Below are 14597 nucleotides of genomic sequence, written 5' to 3'. Positions count from 1 at the left end.
CCCTATCACTACCAAACTACAGGAATAGAAATTCCCCTAAGATATACAAAACTACTTCAGAATCCCAATCATCAGAAAAACAGCAGCAACACATTTCCTTTACTCAAAGTAAACAGCTTCCTCTCTAGGATTATGTTCTCAAGTGCTACAGATGAGAAAGGGAAGACGCTCTCTGATTTGATCACCAGCTCTCATAGTGCCTATGTCATCTCAGAGAACACTCCCCAGGTGACATATCATGAGGTATCAAAAGATTTCCCTTACCAAATGCAACCCTCAAGGTAGAAAAAAACAGATAGAGAGTACATTTCGTCATCACAAAAAAACATCTGGAATCATCCAGGCCACAAAAGAGGGGATTTGAGCCCATTAACAAGGAGGAATTCAGAGCGACACCTGATGCATCAAATCCTCACAGATGGCTATTCCAGTAGAGCCAATGCAGAGAAGCAGCCTAGCTTGCTATATCATGTTAATGAGACAACTGAACTCCTTAATGCCCAAGACTTTGGCTGCCTGTGTACTTCACAGAATATTCTGAATTGGAAGGGACCCTCAAAGATCATAAAATCCAACTCTTAAGTGAATGGGCCGTACAAGGATTAAAACCCCTGTGGTGTTATTACCACCATGTTCTAACCAGCTGAGCTAAACTCAAGCTCATGCTCTCTCTTCCTGATGTTTAGAGCACCAGAATGTCTCTCCAGGCAGAGCTTTGTCAATGCAGAGCAGGATTTTAAGCAAGATGCTGTCCTGCTGAACTCAAATTTACCTCAAGGACTGTTGACATCACGGTACTGGAATGCTCTGTTAGACATGGAAACCTTAAACGAACACGCTTGCCACGAGCCTTCTTGGACAGAAGCAAGAGGTATGTTGCTGACATGTGGTCATATTTCCACTGTGGGGTCAGGGAGAAAGAAAGAAAAAGTATTTTAATCTCCTCTTTGGAAACATTGCAAGTACAAGTCAAGCTCGGCCTTCTGAGTATTTCTATGTCTCTACAAATTTTTCTACCTGATATGCAGCCCTAATTACATGTAACTGTAATTTCAGACTTAAGTGATTTGCATTACATGCCTGAAATCAAGAAAAAGGCACTATGTTCTGCAAGTTAGAACATTGTTTGCAAGGTTGTTTGCAAGTTAGTTTGTAGTTTATGCAGTAGCATGGAAATGCTGAAGTGAAGAGCTATCTACTGAAGCAAATGCAAACCTAGTAATTCGGTTTATCCAATAGTTCAGCAAGAGTATAAATTTTTTGGAAGTAACTCCTGCTCATTCTTTCCTAACTGCCAACTTTTTGCATGATTTTCAGCAACTCTCTGTGTGTGAGGAACACAGACACCACTTTTGATGGGTTTGCAGCATAGTATAGTTAGTTTGAATAACTTATAAAGGATTAGAAGTCTTCCAGGAAAGAACTATGCAAATATCATAACTTATTTGGAAGGACTTTCCCCTCTGTAAACAGGTTTTTCTGATTATTTGCTATAACTAAAGAACAAAAAGAATTAACTCCACAAATCTGTTATAAGTATCACACACATTTAAAAAGTCTGTTTCTGCTACAGTTATGTGGAAAACCCAAGTGTTTTCAAAAACCCAAAACCGTTGTCACTGCTAAGAAGTACAAAGAAGCAGCAAATTCAGTTTTAATGAAGAATTTTCAGATTCAGGTAAAAGCTGGAGTACACATCATGATTTAAGTCTTTTCAACAGCCTGCGATGTTACTGCTAACATTTGGACAATTCTTCCAGAAATATTCAGTTCAACTTTTGTAATTTGTCATCAACAATGACTAAACATACTCATTATTTTTAAAAATCTGTGAATAGCAACTCAACAAGCCCCATATTTTTTAGACTGCCTGGGTGTTGTTGATATTTTTTTTCCTACTCTACATTGAACAATTTCAAAGCAAATAGTTAATAGCAAATGGTATTTGTTGTGGAACTATAAATTTCTACAAGTCTATTCTGACTTTCAGAGATTCAGAAGGATTTTACCATAGTGGTAAGATACAGCAAACAGTAAGATTTAGGGAACATGAAGATCGCAATTAAAGGAGTAGTAGCTTGTAGTTATAAGCTACAGCCAGATTCTAGAGTTCTGCAGGGCCTCCTTAAATCTGAAATGTATGTAAAATATCATACTTTGAAATATATAAGTATTGGTCTGATAACACAGTAAATTTAATTACTCTATTACTGTATTTAATTACCGTAAATTACTGACATAAACTTCTTACCTCATTTATTAATTGCAATATAGTCTCCCTGCTCTGCTCATGAAACACAGAAAGCTCTGTTACACAGTCCTCATCAAGATGTCCCAGCTGCAACAACACAAAGGATATTGAAATGTGAGGTTTTCAATTTACCCCATAATCCATATCTGACAGTGACACTGTTGTGAAATGCAATGGGCTGAGTCAATAGTCAGTGATGATTTTAGACCTTGTATTTCAAATGTTTAGCAACACAGCTAAACATTGTAGGAAACAGACTGAAAAAGTCATGCAACTTCAACAACTTCACAGCCTCGATCCTCACAGGTGAGAGCTTATAAATTCAAATAAGCCACCCAAAAGCCAGTAGGATTTTTACTAGAATTGAAGGTACACTTTCATCTGCCTATAAATATGCAAAGCTATGAGCCATGCCCATCTCTACCAGAGCCAGGTTGCACTCATGGTGTGAGCACAGTCAAACTGTCTTTTTTTAGGGTAACAGTGGCATCTGGTGGCAATGGGAAGCATTGGCTGTCAACGTGCAGGAACTTCTCAGCACATTCTGCTGACAGCCAGATTATTTTGATTTTTTCCCTCTCCATACTGCATTCATCTCTCACATAAGTAAAACAAGTTACAGAGAGACAGCATGAATAACCTTTCAACGAAATTTTAATTTTCCAATTAAAAATTGGAAAATTTTGAATTTCATTTAATTTCATTGGATTTTTTGAAAATTGCAATTTTCATTGAGGACTACATTCAAGATAAACCATAACCACATCTAGCATGACTTCCAGAATATTTGTGTTTTACACATTAAAGAAAGTACTGATCAAGCAAGTCTGAGGAAGGAGCTGGTCATTCATATGTGGAGGTACTTCACTTTTTGATGAGAATTCAGTTATTGTGCATATTCAGCTGAAGAATATAAGGAAAACACATATGAAATTTCTCCTTAAGAGAAATCAAGACCAAGTAATAATATTTTGACAGCTAAAAGAATCAGAAAAGAACCACAACCATCTCAAAGTTCATCTTGTAATAAACAATTTCATACCATGCACCATGAGGACGGTAGTAAGCCAGCAAATATTACATTAAATGCTTTAGTATCTATCTGACCAAAGTACTTACTGGGTATTTACTTTGCCACTGAACAGCATCGGAAAAACCTTGCATGAGCCAAGGGTGACTTAAAAGGTGTTGGACTGTAATCCGCTTCTTTGGGTCGACCTGGTGTGCCATAAAAATCAAAGTGATAAATTGTGGAGAAAAAGTGAAAAAACAATTTATCTTCCACCCAAAATGTTAAGGTGGTTAGGGACAAAACCAGAAACCAGTACTTTTTCAGAGCTTCACAAAAGGAAGCTCACACTCAAAAATCTTAGCCGTGAACATACAGCTACAACAGATCTCCAAGAGATATGCAGCATTGGCTTTATTCCTTTGGTGTAGTCCAAATGTATGTTTGGGCTACAAAACAACTCTTGTTTCTATAGAACACAATGAAAAACCAAATGCATGCTGTTTGAAGACTTTGTCAAGTCATGTAAACTTTGCTAATTATTTTTCAAATCAAACATTTTTCCCAAAGATTTTTTTGCTGAAGGCAATGGTAATCCTTTCTTCAAAAAATTGTAAGAATTAAACTTCTTATTTAAACACAGAATGTTTTTTAAATATTTCATTGATGTAATGTTTTGAACCAATTAAACTGTACTTTATACATCTATTGAACAGAAACAATAACTTTTACCTGCAGCATTTGGTCAAGGAGCAGTGTACTGCTAGGAGAGAGCCACTTTGGAGTACTGTATTTTCCTCTCTGCAAAAAAAGAAGAGGATCTAGAACTAACACTGAACCTCAAAAGGAACTACTAAATTACTTGGATAATAGTGACATCTGTACTTTGTATAAAAAAGAACAGCGTGAAGATGTGAATTTACTTTAAAGAATGACTTGCATAAATGTCACGGCAGTACTAAAACCCAGCAGCATTAGTAAGGAAAATGCCATGTTTGAATCACTGGCTGCAGTTTTCATCCACTCTGCTTGTGTGCCACTTCCATTCCCACCCACTTTTGCAGTTAACTTGTTTCTTTTTCCATTGCCTTGGTTCATGCTATCAACTTGGTTCATGCTATCAACTTCGTACTGAAGTTCTATAAGTGCAAACATACTGGATTATGAATGACTGCTATTAGCACTTTGCAATGTGAAGATTCCCTGAAATCACTACTTTTCAGACACTGAAATTACACCATCCTCGGTATTAGGATATTCTTTTTTGAATAGGTTACATTTAATGCTAAACTTTCAAATCTCATATAGCAGACAGGAGAAAGGTTACAGATCTAGCGAGTGAGATTTTTTTCAAGATAATTATGTACAGTTGTTTTTCTTTAATTTTTGGTTAGAAGAAAATTGAAAAAAACAACTCCCAGATGTGAGGTGTAACAGTAGCTAGAAACCAAACCAAATTCACCACCAAGAATCATTTATTTCTGAATGAAAACCGAGATACAAATAAAAATCAGTACAAAGTCATTGTCAAGTAACATAACTATCATTTTAGAATGGCAGTTTTCTTTCTACAGACAAATGCCTTAATAACAAACAGTTAGTATTATATGCAGCCACATTTCTAAATACCGTATGTATTGTGCTGACATCACAGATTAAAGACTTTCTGTTCCATTTTTACAGATATTACTAGTAAGTTATTTATGAATAGTTCTGTAGGCTGTTTTACAGCACAGCTTTACTATGAAACTAAGTAACACAGGTAATCTACATTTTAGTTTTAGTATAATGCTACAGAACCCAACACAACAAAGAGCAATTCTCATCTATTGTACTGTGGGCAATACTGGATGGTAAATAGGTTATGATATCTGCCAGGCACATAAGGTCATACCAGAAGTAATTCTTTTTTTACAGTAGTTATACCACAGCCTAATTTTCCAGTCACAAAGTCAAGCCACTGATTCACAAATGAAGAGAACATTCCAGGGAATTAAGACTGCATGTAAGGCATATGATTTTATTTAAATTCAAGCAGCAGATTTCTCTTAGAGCAAAGCAACAGGTTTGAGATGAGATTACTATAAATTTCAGGATTTAAAATGTGTGAAACTAATTCCATAATAGTGGGTGTCATCATTTGAAACAATTTTCAATTCACAACCACTTAAAATTAAAACAATTTCAGAGTGGAAATAGCAAGTATGCATCTTAACACCTGTGATATGATTAGTTTTTGACTGATCCCAGACTGAGCTTCAAAACCTCATTTGTTGTTTCAGCTCAACACATTCCACTGGCAGACACTGTGTTGCTCCAAACAACTCAGTTCATAGTTCCTGTCCAGGCTAGACAATGGTAACTAGACAGAATCATTTTTTATATTCTTAATTAAGATCTCCATTTCACATCTGAGTTCTCAGCTCTGTGAATGCCTTAAGCAGTTGGATCATTTACCAGGTTCTGCATCTTGGTGTAATGAGCACCAAAAAAGGCTTTTGTCATCCTAAGACAGCATGCTTATGGGTGGACACATTCTCAATGTGCTCTGACCTTCTGGGTAGACACAGTTCATACCAGAAGCAGAGAGGGAAAAGCAGCTCAACAACCCCGTTGTTTACACTTAATAGCAATTTCACTGAGAAATTAAGTGCTTGCTAGCATTATTTGGACAAGACTCCTAATCACATGGTTTAACTCAGGTAGTCTTGGAAAGAGCAGGGAGTTGGACTTAATGATCCTTTTTGCTCTCTTCCAACTCAAGATATTCTATTACTATGAGTTGGGAAGTCACGTAATTTTACTGGCATCCCATCTGAACTTTAGCACCTTTACACAATCTCTTTGTATTAGGTAGTCTTTGCTTGTTTTTTCCCTTTTTTTATTTTTTAAAGTTCTCTTCAATTACTCAAACTAAGCTTCCTCGTCAAGGTACTTCCTTCTGTCAAGGTACTCAAGTGTACTCCAATTCCAGATTAAAAATCCATACTCTGTTGAAATAATCAGGTGCTTCATAGAGCTCAGACTGTTACGCACCCTGAAACATTTTCTGTGCAAACCTGTGTCAGCTGCTCCCTGCCAAAGTAGTGCTTGAATATTCTCAAGGAGGGTTTTTTGGTGTGTTTTTAAAGACATATCAGACTCCTGGTGAGAGGAGAATGAAGTAGAGGAACACAAAGCCATTACTCTACACTGCTGTTCATCATCCCACTCAGACCAAGCTTCGTTAACACAGATTTTTATGGCAGCTCAGAAGTGGCTGGCAGAGATGCATGTGTGATGAGGAACAACAACTGTTTAGCCACATCAAGAGGAGTTTACAGGGAAAGAATCAATTACTTAATTATACTATTTACTATTTATTCAACTACTTTTGGAAGAGAAAAGTATAATAGCAGATGCAGAACCTGCTTTTCCTACACATGAGAGTGGCTGACATTCAAGAAGAGTATTTTTAGTAATTTTTAGGGAGAAGACAGATGAACACTCAGATATAAAAGTCCAGCCCACTAGCAAGAAAATGCTTTTCTTGAAACTCACTTTTCTACTGTATCATAGGACCAAGCTAGAGTACTGTACAGGCTGAGGGAAAACAGAAAAAAAATCCACAAAATACTGATCAAAAGAGAAGCAAAATATAAAAAAATTCAGAAGACAAGCTTTTTTTGCTTAAATCAGAAAGTAAAAATTTCCCATAATGCTTAGTGATTCATGTTCCTCATGTACTCTAGTACCATCAATACCTACCACGATCTTCCTGTAGACAGCCATGACATTATCATCATCAAAGGGGAGAAAGCCACACAGCAGAGCATACAGCAGTACTCCCATACTCCAAATATCTGCCTAAAAATAAAAGTGAGAGTTCACAAACCTCATTTGTTTCAAATGGCTTAGAGACTGATCACATTGTCTCCCTTTGGCAAAGCCCACATGAAACTTGTGGAAAGTAGGTTCCTTAAATCTGGACAGAACTCTTTTAGTCCAAGTGAAAGCACACAATTTTCAATTCACTGAAACTAGAGCACTAGTAAAACCATTACCCTTTTCCTCAGGTGACCAAATCGCTGCATTACCATCAACCTACAAGGAATTCACTGACAAAAAGGAAATCAAACTCATCTGAAGGGATTTTGTACTCAAAAGTGTTTGCGATTATGACAGATGTCAGTACAGTAGCAATCAGCTTTAAGGCCCACTGTTTCTTTTCTGTATAGACATGGCAAGGTCTACATGCCTCATACTTCAACTCCCACTTCAGTCATAAAGATAAAGGAGGTTTGAGAAGCACTGATTTTGTGAAAAACTAAAAGAAAGCAAGACATAAAGGTCAGGGACAGTGGTGCAAAGGAGGTAAAGACTGACTCCATCCAACAGCACAGACAGTAAGGAAGTTTGAGGAGACTGAAATTGCAGCATTTTGAATGGATTGACAAGGGCATGTAGCACACCCCAATGCTCTAGACATGGAATCAAAGCTGAATAATTGCTACAGTTTTTGTTCTCTTTAATTTTACTACACTGCACAGTCAAAAGAGCAAGATTTCATAGAAGATTTCAAAGTCAAAGTACACAAGATACTGAGACCGCATAGAAATTTGCAACAAGACTTGGTAAATTAACAGAACAAATTGCTGTTTGGAATAATGTGGTAGAAGGTAGTAATTTTTTTGTAGAGCAACACCTGGTGACAGTGAAAGATTAGTCAGAGATGAAGAAGCCAGGTGCTGAACCTGTGGTCAGGAGCTATTCCAGGCTGTGACTACTCTCAGTCACACAGCTTTTGAGGGCCACTCAGGCAACATGACAGTGAATAAATACACTAGGGGAGTATATCTGAATCTCACCAGCTTTAAATACAGGGTGCTCACGGAAAAAAACCACCCTAACCTACAATTGTATTACCTACCTCTGAACCAATGTATGCTTTGCCCTGAATCAGCTCTGGTGCCGCATAAGCTGGGCTTCCACAGCAGGTATTCAGATGGTAATCAAGGCCACCCTAGAATAAGACAACACTGATGACAAAGAAGTATTGCTCTAGCACAAATGGTGTCTTCTAGTGAAAACATATTAGAGGCCTCAAAGCTTCTTTTTCCAATGCTGTCTATATACAGTCACCTAACATTTTGCTTTGGTAAAATATATGGCTTCACCAGGCAAAAACTGTCCAAGACCAGGAGACTCCTATAAATGCTCAGATCCCAGGCCACTCCTTCACATGTTCTCCCAGAAGCCTCTTCTGCAGCTCCTCCTGTGATAGGAATACTTCCCTTTGTGACCAGAAAGAAAACAGATGGAACTTGGGAATCAGTAATCCAGGAGCTACTGGGCAGGAGGCTGGTTGGATATTTATATCAATATTTAAGACAGTAACTTCATGAAGAGCCACTAAAATGCTTCCTTATTAAAAATGTGTTATTCCTTAGCCTGGGCTTTGTTTCAAGCAGATCAGAGTGAGATGACATTGTACCACCAAGATGGTGGTCTAATACTCCTGATTTCCTGCAAGGTGTTTTAACTTGACTCAGCTAAAGCAATCTGCGGACTTTGGATCTGTAAGATCTTTTTTCCGATTAAATTCCTTTTTCCCAGCACCCATCTTGTATGTGAAGGTGACAAACACAGCAGCAACATAGAAACCAACTTCAAACTTGTTAAATAACTCAGTACCACCATGTGGATCCTGAGGCTTTGTAAAGGTAAGGGGAATCTATTTGATTTGATCCACAATCTGCACACATAAACAAATGCTATGAAAATGACACATGCCATTGAAAATTATTGGGGAGCAAATGGACACCAACATAAGCTTTACAGTGCAAGCCTTTGTGGGAGTAGATACTCTACACACAAGGCAATATGTGCCTTATATTGGGATGAAAGATGAAGTGCAAGAGGAGAAAAACTGATATTCTGCACAGAAAAACTGTCTCACACTAGTAAGGCCCTACTAAGCAATTAGCAGCGGGACAACTACACCAACAGCTTGAATTCAGGGCAAGGCTCTGCACTACACCCTGAAGGCACGCCTGCAATTTTATGTGTGCACTGTAGCTGATTAAGCTCTGCAATGATAGCAACTGATGCCCTTACCTTTGGCTTTGCACAAAGTCCAAAGTCTATCAGCTTCAGGTTATGTTCCTCATCAATCAGCAAATTTTCCTAGTAAAAGACAAAGTGGTAATGAATTCTTACATAATGCCAGGTATCCAAGAAACTACATTTTCTTTCACCCTATTTCTTCTCACCATTACCAGCCATAATTTTCCTGAAGCTCTCCTCTGGAGATTTTGGTCTGTTGCTAATGAGTATATCCTATATTCCAGACAAGGAATACAAGCTCCTACCTGCTCAGAGAGGCCTATGGGGCTGCTACACAGAAGGCAAAAACTGTGAGGCAGCAGCCTGGCCTGGCAGAAAATGCAACCAGTGATATCCCAGACAGTGTGAAAAGAAGCAGAGCTGGCAAAGTGGGGGAAGCCACTTGCCCTCTGTTCACCACAGTGAGAACAGCACATTAAGTTTCTGCCCACCCTCCAGCACAGGAAAGACAGCAAACTGAGGTCAACTCTATGGATGTAAACCAGCCTGTCCAAGGTGCTGGAGCACTTTTTCAATGAGGAAGCTGAGGGACAGATGGTTTTTCAGCCTGTAGGTGACAAAGCTTCAGAGGAGACCCCATGGCAGCCTTTTCATTCCTACAAAGGGGGCATAGAGACAGCACCAGCCCCTCCAGAGAAGCACAAGGTGGGATGATGACAGTCATCCTAAAAACAGCTTTAGGAGACATTCAGATTACTACTAAAAAAAACTCCTTTCTCATAAAAAAAGAAGTGAAGAGCCTAACAGGTTTCCCAGTAACAGTACGGTGCCTCATCCTAGGGAGAGGTCCAAGACGTGCCTGGATGAAGAAGTTTGGTCTGACACTGTTTTAAACAGGATATAAAAGCAGAAGCCACTAGAAGTCAATTCCTAACCAAGTTATCTCACAATCCCATGAACCCATCAGGTCTCCAGCTACAATCCAAATCTTTCGAAGAGGGACACAAAAGGCTTTGCTTGGAGAGAAGCTCTTTGGAGACAAGGATTTTCTGAACTGTCCAGTAAAACACTTGTACCCAAACAATTTGCTTTTCTCAGTTATCAGTCTCTCTGAACATGCAAACTTCTAACTCCTTCCAGGAGAAATAGTCTCAAGGCTTCCATTCCTTAAGCCCATGCTTAATTCTTGTGGTGACAGCAAAGCCACAGGATCAGTCTTGTGGCATATCCCTCCTCTGTCCTTACTTGTTTACAGTGTGGGAGTCACATTTTCCTTTGAATGTCAAAACAGAACAGTTTGCACAATAGAGAGGAATCGTAACAACTCTCCCTGGATACGTGCTGGAGTAAAGGGGATAGCAAAAATGCCTAACCAACAGTCAAAATCAAATCTGTGTCTGCTTGTCTGCTCCACTCTCTACTGGAGTGCACTATTCTGTTCCTCTTCCAGAGGAAGCTCCTTCCTCAGATACAGCTACATCCAGCTCAGCTGAGGAACAAAGCAATAAGTAGAAATAATGTTCTTTCAGAAAATGTTAACTAAAGAGCTCTAAGCACAGGAAAACAGAGAATACAACTCACACCAGCTCCATTCAGAGAAATAAAAGTGGGTGTTCATTATTACTTGTGCAAATTTGACTACTGTTCAGACTTACTGGTTTGAGATCTCTGTGGGCATATCCCTGACTGTGCACATAAGCAATTGCTGAAACAATCTGACGAAAAAATATGCGAGCTTCCTCCTCAGAAAGGTGGTCCTTAGAAATTATGTAATCAAACAGCTCTCCTCCAGGACAGTACTGCATGAAAGCAGGAAAGAAAAAGAATACATTTGGGATACAGTCATGAAATGTAAACATGAACAAGGGCACTGGACAACAGGAAGGTACTCTTCTCTTTCCTTCCCTCTGCTTAGTCGCAGCAGCACCCAGGCATGCCCCAGGCCAGTGTGCAACAGATCCAACAAGACCAAGAGCCCCACTCTTTTTTGATGCTTGCCACAGCCATATCACACTACCAGCACAGGTGACAGAAACTGCCCAAGACGTGACAACTCGGTGGCACTTCTCAGGTCCCACATATCCTGCTGCCACTGTGTTTTGGAGAGTGAGGTGGGAATTAAAGTCAGTTTGTTTATTGCAAACAGTGAAAAGTGGCTTTTCCAATGAGACAGAACATATGGTCAGCTTCATTTTTAAACTACAGCACCTTGGACACAATTGTCATTGAGATGATTTTTTAAGAATTGTTTCATTTGGACTCTACTACCATCTACTGCTACAGCAAAACCCAGAAATTTCTGCCATAGCAGAAACACCATTCCTTACCTCTAAAACCATGAATATTTTCTTGGGTGTCTCAATCACATGATACAACCGGCAAATGTGCTGGTGACTCAAATCCTTCATGGCATCGATTTCTAATTTAACACGAGGCAAGTCATCCTAAAAGATCACAACAGCAAGACATGAAATTGCCAAGTAGTTTGACAGTCTGTACCTCAGAGTAAGACTGCAGATCAGAACTGCTCAAACTAGCACCAGCTCTGTCACTGCTCACCTGCCCTCCTCACACACTGTTCAGTAAAACCCAAAGGGGCAGATGCTACAATGCTACTATTCCCATTAGCACTCCGTTTAATATTTAAATTTGTAACTGCCTCAGTTTTACAGCCAGGGAATATTGCCCTCTCCACATGAGGGCACAGGATTTGTGGTGCCATTAAAATTCTTCCAAATTTACAGCATCTACCACTATCCCACAGTGACAGGTTGCACCCGTGCTCCTGAGAGCTCCACAGGAACAGCACATTACCACCTCTGAAGTATCTTTTGGATTACCTGTAAAGCAAGCTTGTCCATGATTTTTATTGCAACTTTTTCACCAGTGAGACGATGTCGTGCAAGTTTTACTTTTGCAAACCCACCTAGAATTTGAAACAGAAATGTATAAAGCTCTGCATGGTGACAAGCTCTCTCACCCTGATCTCAGTCGCCCTGAAGCAAATACCATATGCACAGCATGTAGCATCTTTGCTAGAGGAAGGAGCAATTGCTGCCACCACCTTCCAGTTGCATTTCCACAATTGTGGCCCGCAAAACACACTGAGAAAACATTACCCACAGATTCTGAAGTAATAGTTAATCTCTCAGATAAACATCGAGATGAGTGGACACATCACACACACTTGTTTGTATTCACAGACTGAGCCCACCTGTGCCGACTGTTCCGTGTAATTCATAGTACTTGAGAATTTCCTCATAGTCATCTCCGGCCATTCTGCGACCCGCAGGATGCGGGCAGCTCTTCTCAGCACCTACAAGGGGAGATCGCAGATTGCTCTCATGCTTTCGGCCACAGGAACCAACTCAGCAGCAGCCCCAGGGAAGGCGGAGCGGCTGCTATTCCCACGGACCTGTTACGGCTCCCCGGCGACAGGCGCGGGAGCGCCGCGATCCCGAGTCGCAGCAGCCAGAAGACCCTCGAGTCCCACCCCGTTTCTTGGGGTGCTGCCGGCAGGAGCCGTCCCGACTGTTACTCCGTCCCGAGGCAGCGACCCCGCAGCGGAGCAGCCTAGAGAATCCGTTACTGTTCAAATGTCCCGCTTCCGGCCGCCGGGATCGAAAAGCCAATCTCCGCGCGCCGCCGAACCGGAACGGGCGTGAAGGCACGGCTATGCCGGGAGGGAGGGAGGGAGACCGGCAGTGCGGGCTGCCAGAATGGGAAGGTGTCTGCTGCCGGGCGGCTGTCTGCTAATGGGGGCGGCCTCAGCCGAGACCAGTCTCTACGGAGACAGAAAACAGTGTCGGCTTCTCCCAGAAAGCGCGTACCCAGGAGCAGCGGTTGGGACTGGAGCGGGGTCCGCGCCGCAGGGGCTGGCGCCAGGCACAAGATGGCGGCCGAGGCCGTTGCTCCGAGGAGGTGGCGTCTCCCGCCGCTCCCCGCGGGCTTTCCCATCACAGCCCCGGCCGGCCATGGCAGCCGTTCCAGCACCGCTCCTGGGCATCCTGGGGCTGGCCTGCCCAAGGCACGGTGTCTCTCCGGGGCGGAACAGCGCGGGGCAGGTCGGAGTCTCTATTGTGAGGTATATGTTTAGATGACTGTTAATAGGCAATAGGTTCGTTAATGCAGTACTGCATCTTTGCGAAGAAACACGCGATAGTTTGTTCCCCCGTTTGCCAGTTATTTAAAGAGGCAGGAAATGTGAGGGTGACATGGTTGGAGGAAAGCATGAGAGAAGAAAGGGCAGGAAACGTGATGGGAAGAGAGTGGGAAACATGACTGGAATAAGGATAGGAAACGTGAGGGGGAAAGTGTGAGAAGCATGAGGGGAGAGGAGTGGGAAACGAGGGGAAAATGGCAGGACATCTGAGGAGAAGAAAGGGCAGGGAAACAGTATGGGGAAAATGCAAGAATTATGTGTGGGGGAAGTATGGCAAATTGTCACCCTGATTTTCTAAGACTTTGCTAAGCCTTCTGATGTTTGCATTCTTGTAACGAACTTTCTCACACACAGTTCTGTAAACAACTTATGTTTTGCATTCTTTCATGGAGGAGGAGAGAATTGATGGACTCTTAGTCTGTCCAGTGTCATTGGAGAGGTGGCACTGTCACCCTCCAATCCACTGTCACTTTTGGAAAACTATAAATGTTGGAGTCAGAAAATAAAAGTCCCTCTTTTTGTTCACCTGGAGAGCAGCAGTGTCCGTGTCGTCTTTTCGTGTCGTATTACGACAACAAATGTGAGGGGAAATGGGCAGGAAACATGGGGGGAAATTGTGTTACAAAATCATCAACTTCTATTGAAATGTCCACAGCAAAACTAGACTGTGTGGCTCCCTTGGGCTCCCTCAGGGCCAGCCATAGCTCCAGAGATTAGCCTGGCCCTGGCAGCAAGGTGCTAATCCTCTGTCCCATCCTTGTGCTACCATGCAGAGCCACCAAACAGTCTGTGCAGAGCCTGGAATGCCTTCCTGAAGCAGGATGGCTGTTGCCAGCAAAGAGCCCACTGCTTGCTGAGGGCATAGGCTTCCATCTGCAAGGCAAGGCTTGGACTAGTATGTGGCTGTGCAGGCAAAATGCCTGTGCCTCTCAGGGGGCAGGATTAGAGAGTCCCTTTTCTGTAGAACTACATGATCTTATTCTCTTGGGATAGCTTTTTGTCACTTGGGGCAGGCCCTAGACACTGTAGATTTCCTCTAGGGACAGATCTTAGTTGATGTAATCTTTCCACTCTTCATCCTCCTTGGCAAAAGCTCCATCCTTGGGCTTTGGCACTAACAGGACTGATAC

The 14597-nt window shown here is 41.4% G+C and overlaps 1 protein-coding gene across 3 annotated transcripts in view; it reads right to left on the bottom strand.

The window, feature by feature from the left end:
• The window catches only part of MELK (maternal embryonic leucine zipper kinase), an 82639-nt gene extending 68780 nt beyond the window's left edge, over window positions 1–13859 (bottom strand). For all 3 annotated transcript variants that reach the window (XM_038125687.1, XM_038125689.1, XM_038125690.1), the window contains exons 1-12: window positions 12721–13859; window positions 12520–12621; window positions 12146–12231; window positions 11633–11749; window positions 10961–11104; window positions 9357–9425; window positions 8170–8262; window positions 7008–7106; window positions 3993–4061; window positions 3371–3469; window positions 2252–2338; window positions 773–901 (exon numbers count right to left, since the gene is read on the bottom strand). In XM_038125687.1, coding sequence (XP_037981615.1) covers window positions 773–901; window positions 2252–2338; window positions 3371–3469; window positions 3993–4061; window positions 7008–7106; window positions 8170–8262; window positions 9357–9425; window positions 10961–11104; window positions 11633–11749; window positions 12146–12231; window positions 12520–12583 — 1056 coding nt within the window. In that variant the 5' untranslated portion in view covers window positions 12584–12621; window positions 12721–13859. The remainder of the gene's footprint in view (window positions 1–772; window positions 902–2251; window positions 2339–3370; window positions 3470–3992; window positions 4062–7007; window positions 7107–8169; window positions 8263–9356; window positions 9426–10960; window positions 11105–11632; window positions 11750–12145; window positions 12232–12519; window positions 12622–12720) is intronic.
• Window positions 13860–14597: the final 738 nt, after the last annotated feature.

This window comes from Motacilla alba, chromosome Z (genome assembly GCF_015832195.1).
Source record: "Motacilla alba alba isolate MOTALB_02 chromosome Z, Motacilla_alba_V1.0_pri, whole genome shotgun sequence".
Lineage (NCBI taxonomy): Eukaryota > Metazoa > Chordata > Aves > Passeriformes > Motacillidae > Motacilla > Motacilla alba.
The sequence above is the reverse complement of the archived record's forward strand: the minus strand, read 5'-3'. Positions and strand labels throughout refer to the sequence as shown.